This window comes from Propithecus coquereli, unplaced genomic scaffold, assembly GCF_000956105.1.
Source record: "Propithecus coquereli isolate 6110/MARCELLA unplaced genomic scaffold, Pcoq_1.0 Scaffold567, whole genome shotgun sequence".
Lineage (NCBI taxonomy): Eukaryota > Metazoa > Chordata > Mammalia > Primates > Indriidae > Propithecus > Propithecus coquereli.
In genome coordinates, this window is record NW_012151585.1 from 1,076,618 (window position 1) to 1,088,447 (window position 11,830).

Genomic DNA, 11,830 nt, shown 5'->3' on the forward strand with positions numbered 1-11,830 from the left:
GCCCAGGAGTTGGTGATTACGTTGAGCTATGACCGTTCACTGTACTCCAGCCTGGGCAACAGAGCAAGACCCTGTCTCTTAAAAACAAAACAAAACAGAACAAAAAAATAGATAGCCTTATTCTTTTAGAATTCTTTTTTTCTTTTTAAGATCTTTCTAAGCTCTTGTGGGGATTTAGGTTGTTTCCTGGTTTGTATATTTATTCTGACTTGTTTTTTTTTACTAGTGTTGTCTAGAAGGTATGTCAGCTCTTGGGCAAATATGTAATGACTTAAAGGCATACACTGCAAATTGACTTCTGGTGTAAATCTTTGGTAAACTTAGGAACTGTGTGTGTGTGTGTGTGTGTGTGTGTGTGTGTATTTACAAAAAAATTCTTCATCTATTAAGTGTAGGGTAAAAAAATACCACTGTTTGTGTAATTTTGTTTAGTTAAGGCTTTACTGAACTTTTCTGGTTATGAATTTTTTTGTTGTTGTTTTTTCAGTGGCCCGAACATGTAACTTGATCCTGATTGTTCTCGATGTCCTGAAACCCTTGGGACACAAGAAAATAATTGAAAATGAGCTGGAAGGCTTTGGCATTCGCTTGAACAGCAAACCCCCCAACATTGGCTTTAAGAAGAAAGACAAGGGAGGCATTAATCTCACGGCCACTGTAAGTGGGGAAGGTGACATGGGGCATGTTGCCGAAGGTACTGGAGTGGGGAATGGATTGAGGCGCATGGACGTTGACTTTTTGAAATTGGTCCATTTTCCTGCACTAATTGAGATAACATAATGACGTTGTAATGACCGACAAGAAAGACTTCAAGATTAGGATAGGAGAATCTTACCTTTGCAGCTTCATTTCTTCTTTTGGATTATCTATTTGCAATTATCTGGGAATGCAGACCAATCTTATGCTTGCATGGAGTAGGTGGCTGCCAGTATCATGCATTTTCGTTCATTTAGTACACATTAACAGATCACCTACCATGGGCCAAGCATTGTTTTAGGCTTTAGGCCAGAATGGGGGAGTGGGGGAATGGAAGAGGGAACAGAATAGACAAAAGCCTCTGCTCTTATATTGGGTAGAGTAGCAAACAAAATAAATGAGTAAAGTATAGTGTATTAGACAATGATAAATTTAAGAAGAAAAGTAGGGAGAGAGGATAGAGTGTTGGTGTGAGAGTTGTAGTTTTAAGTACGTTAGTCAGGAAAGTCTTTACTGCGGTGACAAGAAAGTGTGAACCAAATGGATATCTTGGAGAAGAGCATTTCTTTAGAGGGAACATCCATGTACAAAAGCCCTAAGGTAGAGCATGCCTTTACATGGTTGAGGAACAGCAGAGTGAACAAGTAGGAGAGTATTAAGAAATGTTAAGTCACAGCATTGGGCCATGTATGCTTTAACTTTATAGGAGATGGGTAACTATTGGTTGGGTTTTGATCCACAGAGTAAACGTGATTTGACTTAGGTTTTAATGGAATCATTCTGGTTGTTGTGTTGAGAATACACTGTAATGGGTTAAGAGCAGAAACAGAGAAATCATTTAAGAGGTTATTGTAATAATCGAGTCAAGAAGTGATGGCTTCTGTGTTGTATGAAGGGAGAGGTTAGCAGTCTCCTTGACAAGGATGGAAGAGGCCCTCAGGCCTGACAACACACATACATTCAAGGCATTGCCACCTACTTGTGGCATCTCACCACTCCCTCACGTTGCCAGTTGACCAGCCCTAGAGTAGTCTGGTGTTTCCTGTATGAGGTCCAAGTAGCTGCAACCTACTTTGGCTTTTTTCTGGGGTCATGTGCTTCTACCTTTAGGTAGTAGCAGAAAGGAGAGGAAGATCCCTATCCTTCACTTTCCCCACTTTCCCTCACTAGACCCTTCTGGTACCATATCCTCTTTTGCTCCGTTGTCTTCTGAAAGCAATTGCTACCCCTGTTGTTCCCCAAGAGCTGGAGCCCGTGCCCTACCACACATGTATCCATAGATATGCCCAGGATTTGACTTGGGCCTTCAAACTTTGCATAGTAGCTGCTACTGGCTTTTTAAGATAATACTCTCACATTCCTGGAGGCTCAGTTTTGCCTCACCTAAAGCACTAGAGACCAAACAAGAACAAGCCCAATACCTCTTAGGCTTTATTTAACACCATAATGTTTTAAGAATAAAGAGAAATATGAAATGAAAAAAAAAAAAGGAAGTGATGGCTTTTTAGACTACCATTATAACAGTGGAAAGGATGAGAAGTGGTCTATTATGGAAAGAATTTGAAAGTAGCTGGTAGGAATTACAGCCAGATTCAATATGGGTTGTGAGAGAGAGATGACTGTGAGTTTTTTGTCCTGAGCTAGAAAAATGAACTCTTATTAATACTGATCTGGTAGGGCTTTGGGTAGAATAGGTTTGAAGGGGAGGGGAAGATCAGGATGTTAAGTTTGAGATGCCAATTAGACATCCAAGTGTCTGTTAGGAAGGCATGTGAGAATGATCTGGGCTAGAGATAAAAGTTTGGTGGTTATTGACTTTACTGCTGTGAGCCTGGCTGAGATCACCAAGGAAATAAATATATTAATAAATAGAAAAGAAAAGAGGTTCAAGGATGTAAGACTTCTCAGACAGAGAGGGAGAAGGAAAACTAAAAGAGTTTAGAATCTTGGAAGCCAAGTAAAGAAAGTGTTTCAGATAGGAGGAGTGACCAGTTCTGCCAAATGCTGCTGCTTTGTCAGAGAATTGAGGATTGAAAATTTCTTACTGAATTTAACATTCTAGGGTCCAGTTGATTTGACTGGCATGTATTTAAGCTATTTTGCCCAGAAGATCTTTCCCATTATCCTGTCATAATGTTTGAATTTGAGCATTCAGGATTTTTTCTGTATTAGTTTGCTAGGGCTACCATAATAAAGTACCACAGACCGGGTGGCTTAAACAACAGAAATTTGTTTTTCACAACTCTGGAGGCCAGAAGTCTGAGATCAAGGCGATAGCAGGGTTGGTTTCTTCTGAGGCTTCCCTCTTTGGCTTGCAGATGTGTCTTCACGTGGTCTTTCCTCTGTGTGTGTGTCCTAATATCCTCTTCTTATAAGGACACCAGTCATATTGGATTAGGGTTCCACCCTAATCACCTCATTCTAATTTAATTACCCCCCTTAAAGACCCTATCTCCAAATACAGTCACTTTCTGAGATACTGGGGTTAGGACTTAAATGAATTATTACTGGGAGGGGGGCACATAATTTAGCCTATAACATCTTCCTTTGAGTTTGGAAAAATTTTTAGGTTTTATTTCCTACTAGCAGTCAATGACTGATCCAGATGTCTTTAGTAGTGAGTTTGCATCTTAGCTAGAATTATCCAAGTACATGGATAGGTACTCTCGGTTATTTTTTGTGTGTGTGTGTGTGTCCTGACTAATTCTTATTTGCTCTGCTCATTCAGTGCCCTCAGAGTGAGCTGGATGCTGAAACTGTGAAGAGCATTCTGGCTGAATACAAAATTCATAATGCCGATGTGACTCTGCGTAGTGATGCCACAGCTGATGACCTCATTGATGTTGTGGAAGGAAACAGGTACTAAGTGCACAGTCTGTGCCTAATTTTGAATTTAGATCATGAAATCTGGCAGACATAGATTCTAACTCCATTTGTGCTACTGTCTCAAATAATAGTGGGCCTTGGTTTCTTTAGCTGTAAAATGAGGGATTGGTTTTTATTTCTAACATCATTTCTTGCTTTGAAATTTAATTATGAGAGCCAAGTTCCCCATTTCAGTTAGTTGCTGTGAACTAGGCTGTGCCCTAAGCTCTTTTATGTGATAGTCAAAGAGAGTAGGTCAGTCTGCCCTCCCAGAATTAATCAGTCTGAGAAATCTTATAGGCTGCCCTGCAGAAGTCAGAGCAGATCAGGCTGTGTCTGTTTTCTCCAGCCTCAGATAGCTAAATACCTAGTCCATGAAACATTACTGTTATTAATAATAATTTAAACTGTTGCTAAAATTATTCCTAGCATTTGGATATAGTATTTTTTAGTTGCTTTCCTGTTCATTTGTTCGTATTTGTTGGATGAATTTATTTGATCCTCATTTGCACACAAACAAAAGCTAATGAATGCTTTGAGTTAGGCATTTTACAAGTGAGGCAACAAAAGCCTGGATGTTGTGGTTTGGCCTAATTATTAGTAACTTTAGCTGCCATATTTATTGGACACTAGGAATGACACTGCTAGATGCTATGTTTAAAAAATGTATTTTGGGCCGGGCGCGGTGGCTCATGCCTGTAATCCTAGCACTCTGGGAGGCCGAGGCGGGCGGATTGTTTGAGCTCAGGAGTTCGAGACCAGCCTGAGCAAGAGCGAGACCCCGTCTCTACTAAAATTAGACAAGAAATTAATCGGACAGCTAAAAATATATAGAAAAAATTAACCGGGCATGGTGGTGCATGCCTGTAGTCCCAGCTACTCGGGAGGCTGAGGCAGAAGGATTGCTTGAGCCCAGGAGTTTGAGGTTGCTGTGAGCTAGGCTGACGCCACGGCACTCACTCTAGCCAGGGCAAAAGAGTGAGACACTGTCTCAAAAAAAAAAATGTATTTTGGCTGGGCGCGGTGGCTCATGCCTATAATTACACCCTGGGAGGCTGAGGCAGGAGGATTGCTTGAGGTCAGCAGTTCGAGACCAGCCTGAGCAAGAGTGAGACCCCGTCTCTACTAAAAATCGAAAAATTAGCTGGACGTGGTAGCACCTGCCTGTAATCCCAGCTACTTAGGAGGCTGAGGCAGGAGAATTGCTTGAACCCAGGAGTTCCAGGTTGCTGTGAGCTAGGCTGACGCCACAGCACTCTAGCCCAGGTGACAGAGCGATACTCTGTCTCAAAAAATAACTAACTAACTAACCAACTAACGTATTTTTAGGCTGGGCACAGTGGCTCACACCAGTAATCCTAGCACTTTGGGAGGCTAAGACAGGAGGATTGCTTGAGGCCAGGAGTTTCAGACTAGTCTGAGCAAGAGTGAGACCCTGTCTCTGCAAAAAATAGAAAAATTATCTAGGAGTAGTAGCATGCACTTGTAGTCCCAGCTACCTGGGAGGCCTGAGGCAGAGGCAGGAGGATCACTTGAGCCCAAAGTTTGAAGTTGCTGTGAGTTATGATGACACCACTGCACTCAAGCCCTGGTGACAGAGCAAGACACTGTCTCAAAAACAAAATTTATTTTTTAGTCTTTAAAAATTATTATGAAGTATACTATTAGAAATTATTTTCTTAAAACAGTTTATATTCTTAAATTGACTCTGAGAAAGATTAGGTGACTTGCCCAGGGACACATACTGTCAGCCCTCCATATCTGCTTGGGATTGGTTCCAGGAGCCCCTGCAGATACCACAATCTTTGGATACTCAAGTCCCTTATATAAAATGGTGTAATACAGTTGTTCCATATCCATGAATTTTGATCTGCAATTGATTGACTCCATGGATGCCAAACCTGTGTATATGGAGGGCCAATTGTCTGTAGAAGATGACAGAACTGGGATTAGAATCAGTCTGGGCACTTCAAAGCTTGTATTCCTTCCACTGCAGCATCTTTTCCCAGTAATTAGCTTTATAGCTGGGACTAGGGCCTGAATTTTGTTACTTTTCAACCCATAGTTCACTTTTTGGACTTCCTACTTATTTTGGTAGGAAGCATTTTTTGAGGAGGAGAAGCTGATCTGCTGCCTATGATCCCTTTTGAGAGCCTCTGATTTGGGTCTGGGTGAGGGCAGTAATCAATCAGACAGTTTCGTCAGCAACTGCAGACTAACACCCTTTGTTTCTTCTACTTCTGTAGAGTTTATATCCCCTGTATCTATGTGTTAAATAAGATTGACCAGATCTCCATTGAGGAATTGGATATTATCTATAAGGTGCCTCACTGCGTACCTATCTCAGCCCATCACCGCTGGAATTTCGATGACTTGTTGGAAAAGATCTGGGACTATCTGAAACTAGTGAGAATGTAAGTCTTTGTGGATAGGGTAATGTTGCTGTAGAAATTAAACTAGACTGTCCAAAAATGATAATCTCTGAAGCTCATTAACAAAATCTGGCTCTTTTGAAGAAAATTGTTAGTAAATTGGTTCCTACCATCTACTATGTCATATTGAGGGCACTTTCTTCCTCAGGTTGGAGGTTATCCTGGTCTGATCTCAGAGGTGGTGGAGGGTTGATTTGTATTCAATGCATGAGATATTCTAAGACGGTGACTTCCTCTGTGCCCTCTCTGTTCTAGTTACACCAAACCCAAAGGCCAGTTACCAGATTACACATCTCCAGTGGTGCTGCCTTACTCCAGAACCACAGTGGAGGATTTCTGCATGAAGATTCACAAAAATCTTATCAAAGAATTTAAATAGTAAGTATCATGGGCATATGGTGCTTTCTTTTTCTTGTAAGTTACTGATTGCACTAATTCTTAGGATAGCATTAAAGAATCTAGGCAGCAGGGAGGCTGCTGAAATGCTTGCTTGGTTAGAACTCTGCAGTGTCTTCTTAAAAGTTTGCCTAGTTGGAGCAGGTAGAGGTCCAAAAACCTCTTTAGGTCAGGAGGGCTGATGATACAAATGACCCTGACTTTCCCTCATTAATTCATCTTCCTCTTGGCAACAAGGATATTAATTCTTTCTGCCAATGTCATACTGGCCTCCACTGGGGTCTGAATCCCCCTCTAAACCTTAAGTATGGGCAAACCCCTCGCTAATCTCTTTCTCATACATTTCACTGCTGAAAATTTTTAATGTTTTATTTTGAACTAATTTTTTAAAAATATTTTTTTGAGAGATGGGATCTTGCTGTGTTGCCCGGGCTGGATTCAAACTCCTGGGCTCAAGTGATCCTCCTTTCTCAGCCTCTCAAGTAGCTGGAACTACAGGCGCTTGCCACCATGCCTGGCTCTATTTTGAACTAATTTTAGACTTAAAAAGTTGCAAATATAATAAAAACCATTCCCTTTTATCCCTCATGCCACTTTTAATGTTAACAGCTCACCTTACTGTAGTACAATTATCAGGAATAGGACATTGGCATTGGTGCAATATTATTAACTAAATTGTAGCCCTTATTTGAATTTTACTACCAGTGTCATTTTTGTGTTCCAAAAACCTATATGACATCTAGTTGTTATTTGTCTGTAGTCTTCCAGTGTTCTAGTCTCCCAGTAATAATGTTTCCTTAGATTTTCACTGTTGTTGATGAGCTTGACACTTTCGAAGAATGCTCAACAGTTATTTTGTCACATATTTCCTCACATTGAGTTTATCTGATGTTCTCTCATGATTGAAGTGAGATTATGCGTTTTTGGTAATCCCACAAAAATGATGATGTGTCGTTAGTGCATTATATTATGGGATTCATGATGTCAGTATATCATACTGATAATATTATTTACCTTGATCACTTGGTTAAATTGGTATCGGCTGCGTTTCTCTACTGTAGATAGTATTTTCTCTTTGTACTTGATAAATATCTTGGGGAAGATATTTTGAGAGTGTGCAAATACTGTTTCTCTTCACATTTTTACCTGTTGATTTTAGCATGTATTGGTAAAGCTTGTCTGTGACATTTATTACGGTGCTGTTATTTTGTTACTCAAATTATTCCAGCCTTGGCCATTAGGAACTCCTTCATGTTGGCTGCTGTGTTCTTTTGATCTTTTTTTTTTGAGCATTTCCTTACTTTTTGGCACTGCTTAGATGTTCCTAGTTGACATTAATTTTGCCTGGAGCAGCACTGGAATCAGTCACTTCTCCAGGGATCCCTGGTTTTCAAGATCTGGGTACTAGTTTGTTCATTTTTTAAGTAGGTTATCATTGCTTGTAGGCCCTCTCAGCAGATAGATAGGAAATATATATATGGATACCAATCATGTTTACATACACATCTATATTTCTGTATCTAATCCTTCCTATCCATCCATCCATCTTTCTTAAAAACCATGAGATTATACTGTTACCTCTAATTCCAGTTCAGTACCACAGGGTTTATTTTAGCCTTCCCTCCTATTTTTAACTTTTCTCCAACAGTGAGAAACCCATATGTTATTATCTGTTATCTATTTACTTATTTTTAAAATTCTAGTGGTTCACAATTTCAGCCTATAATCCTGTGAGAAATAGTTTAACTGGATTACAGTATTTATGAATAGCTCTTTTCATGTTTATAGGCTGAAAATTTCAAAATTGTTTTAAAAACAAAGGAAAAAAATAGAAAATAATTGTAGAAAATCAGGAAAGCATAGAAACAGTGATGTTTTCAAAATACTTGTTTCTGATACTAAGAATACTAAGAGAGTGAAGTGCTTTTTTTTTTTAAAAAATGTAAGAGAGAGGGTCTCACTCTGTCACCCAGGCTGGAGTGCAGTGGTGTGATCATAGCTCACTATAGCTTACTCAAACTCTTGGGTTCAAGCAATCCTCCTGTCTCAGCCTCTGGAGTAGCTGGGACTATAGGAGCATGCTACCACACCTGGCTAATTTATTTTTTTTACTTTTTGTAGACAAGGTCTTGCTGTGTTGCCCAGGCTGGTCTAGAACTTCTGGCCTTAAGCAGTCCTGCCGCCTCAGCCTCCCAGTGTGCTGGGATTACAGGCATGACCCACTGCACCTGGCCTGAAGTACTTCATTGATCTTCATGTTCTTTTATCTAAAACAACTATATTCCATCTATAGGTGCTAATTTCCACTACACTGAAAGCATTCTACTTTGGCAATTACTTGAACTGGTGAAGATGACTCCTGCAAAAAGTTAGGCATTGTCCTTTTGCAAAATTCATAGATTTTTACATACAGGTCTTACTTTCCATGGTGGCAGAACATTGGGCAAAGTCTCTAGAACTGTAAGTTTACAGGGAATTAGAGGGGAGAAAAATATTTTAGAGAAAAGACATGTTAAGCCAAATATAATTCTACTTGGGCACTATTTTCCTGTTTTGTTTTCTTTCTCTTTAATTATTGCAGAAATAGCTTTTTTTTTTTTATTTTTTTTTTGAGAGCTCACTGCAACCTCAAACTCCTGGGCTCAAGGAGTTCAAGTGATCCTCCTGCCTCGGCCTCCTGAGTAGCTGGGACTATAAGTGCGTGCCACTGTGCCCAGCTAATTTTTCTATTTTTAGTAGAAATAGGATCTTGCTCTTGCTCAGGCTGGTCTGGAACTCTTGAGCTCAAGTGGTCTTCCTACTTCAGACTCCCAGAGTACTAGGATTATAGGCGTGAGCCACCGTGGCTGGCCAGAAATAGCATTTTTAGCCATCTTAATAATAGAAAAATTTTAGCTCAGGCCTGCTAAATTGTAACATTTGTCCCTTTTCCATTTCCTTCATGTCCTTGACCATATGTACATATCCTTTGATCATTTACAAGTTTTCCTTGTGTTGTAAGATTGATATACTGTGTATCATTTTTCAACTGTATTTCCTAGTTTTTGCTACTTTAGGTAGATTTCTAGTCTTCAGACATTTTCCTTTTTATTTCTTTACCCTAGAAGTAGGATTAATGATCATAGGCTTTTGATAAATGTTTTGCCACATTGCTTTCCAAAAGGGCTGAACCATTTACATTGTCATCATCACAGTAGGAGGCAGTGACTTGACTGTAGACACTGAGCGTGATTGAGAAAAACTAGTTTTCTATCGTGGTTTAAGATAGTAAAATGGTCACCTTGCATTTATTTACTTGTTAATACATTTGAAAAATTTTATGTTTGTTTTACTAATTGTTATATCTGTTCATGATATTTGTTTTTAAAACAGTGGTATCTTTTTTTTTTTTATTTCAGCATATTATGGGGGTACAGATGTTTAGGTTACGTATGTTGCCCTTGCTCTCCCCTCCCCCGCTAAGTCCGAGTTTCAAATATGTCCATCCTTCGGGTGGTGCGCATTGCACTCTTTGTATATGCATGTACCCGTCCCCTAGTGGTATCTTTTTTAGTGATTTCTTTCTGGAATGCAGATTTCAAAGAGGTTGTAGTACAGTGACAATACAATAACAGTATGGCCACTTTTTTTTTTTATTGACGGAGTCTTTCTCTGTCACCTGGGCTAGAGTGCAGTGGCCTCATCATAGCTCACTGCAACGTCAAACTCCTGGGCTCAAGTGATTCTTCTGCCTCAGCCTCCTGAGTAGCTGGGACTACAGGCACGTGCCACCAGTGCTTGGCTAATTTTTCTATTTTGTGTAGAGATGGGATCTCGCTCTTGCTTAGGCTGGTCATGAATTCCTGGCCTCAAGCAGTCCTCCTGCCTCGGCCTCCCACAGTGCTAGGATTACAGGCGTGAGCCACTGCTGCCTGGCCTCGTTCACCAGTTTTCATCACTAGCAAAACATGTTCTTAATTTTGGAGGCCCATGGATAAAAATTACCTTCATATATTCCAGTAAATCAGGAGGACATACCAATTACAGTTTCTTGATAGAGAGGGAGGCTAGCCCTAATTTCTTATCAGTGCCCACCGATGGTTTCAGTAGACCGAACAAAAACAGGTATTCTTTAACAGTCTGTAACTGACTTTGCATCTCTTAAGAATCAGTCATCAATCTGAATTTTTCAGGATATTTCTTTGCTCTCTTCTTTTAATTTTAAACTAGTCTCCTTAGACTACTCATTTGTGTCTTTTTGTGTTTCTTAAATTGGCTCTGGAGCACGAAGAACCACACAGCTTCCAAAAGTCTTTGTCACCTTGTAAAGGCTTTAGTGTGCCACGTTGCTGGTGAAGATAAACCTTTGGGCTCTGAGTGTGGTTCTTGATGTGGGAGAGGGGCTTTTGGCTATTGCAGGTCTGTGGCTCTTAAGAGCTGTGAGGCTAAATCTGAATATAAGGGTGGCACCCAGGCAAATAGGTCAGAAGCTAGGTTATTCTTTATACTGACTGTTCTTTTTTCCCTTCTATACAGCGCTCTGGTCTGGGGTCTGTCTGTGAAACACAATCCTCAGAAAGTGGGTAAAGACCATACGTTGGAGGACGAGGATGTCATTCAGATTGTGAAGAAGTGAAACCTTCCCCTTTCCCCATCTGCTGGGCCAACCATAGCAGCTTTCCCCATGACCAAGCACCCTACCCTCAACTCCTTCTGGCTTTGGCAGCCACTGGATCAGGATTCCGGGGAGGGAATTGGAGGCACCCAAACTGGAACTTCACTTGTCTTACCTTGGTGTCACCTTGTATGTTGAACTGCATAAAAGACCTGGTAGGCCGGTTGGCTACATGCATGCAGTTGCTGTGTCACTGTCAGAATTTGTTTTGGGATGGGCTGAATGAGTCAAGGTGTGTACGGTGATGCAGCTGCAGAAGGGATACTTGGGAGCTTGGTCTTGAGTGTGAAATGGATAAAATGTGATATATAATATTTTGTTTGATATTTAGTTATGGGAAGCTCTTCCAACTGGATGTGGCTTTTAGTCCTTTCAGATAGTCTTTCCCACATGATACTGAAGAGAGGAAGGACTTGATGTAAGTTAACTGATTATTTTATGCAAGGCTAGACCATTTGGGAGATGGTGTAGTGTGGCATTTCAGTACAGTACTCTGACCAGGCAGATGGGGTTTGAATTGCAGTTCAACCTTTATTTAATTAGCTTTGGAACCCTAAACAAAATCACCCAACGTCTTACGAACCTCGGTTTCCTCGTGTAATATGGGGATAGTAATAGCACTTACTTTCTGGGGTGGTGATTGTTCGTATGAAGGGAGATGGTACTTGTGAATTTCTTAGCACAGTATCTGGCATATAAGTAGTCAGAGTAAATAATGGCTCTTTTTTTCCCAGGCCCCTTCCTTTAGTGGGCTCCCTGTCTGCCCTAGGCAGTGCACGGCTGCGTA

The 11,830-nt window shown here is 40.5% G+C and overlaps 1 protein-coding gene across 1 annotated transcript in view; it reads left to right on the plus strand.

The window, feature by feature from the left end:
- DRG1 (developmentally regulated GTP binding protein 1) overlaps nucleotides 1–11,220 on the plus strand; it is a 26,209-nt gene extending 14,989 nt beyond the window's left edge. Inside the window, exons 5-9 of the mRNA XM_012657981.1 lie at nucleotides 488–657; nucleotides 3,425–3,555; nucleotides 5,808–5,975; nucleotides 6,249–6,371; nucleotides 10,905–11,220. Of these exons, the coding sequence (XP_012513435.1) occupies nucleotides 488–657; nucleotides 3,425–3,555; nucleotides 5,808–5,975; nucleotides 6,249–6,371; nucleotides 10,905–11,004 (692 nt within the window). The 3' untranslated portion in view covers nucleotides 11,005–11,220. The remainder of the gene's footprint in view (nucleotides 1–487; nucleotides 658–3,424; nucleotides 3,556–5,807; nucleotides 5,976–6,248; nucleotides 6,372–10,904) is intronic.
- Nucleotides 11,221–11,830: the final 610 nt, after the last annotated feature.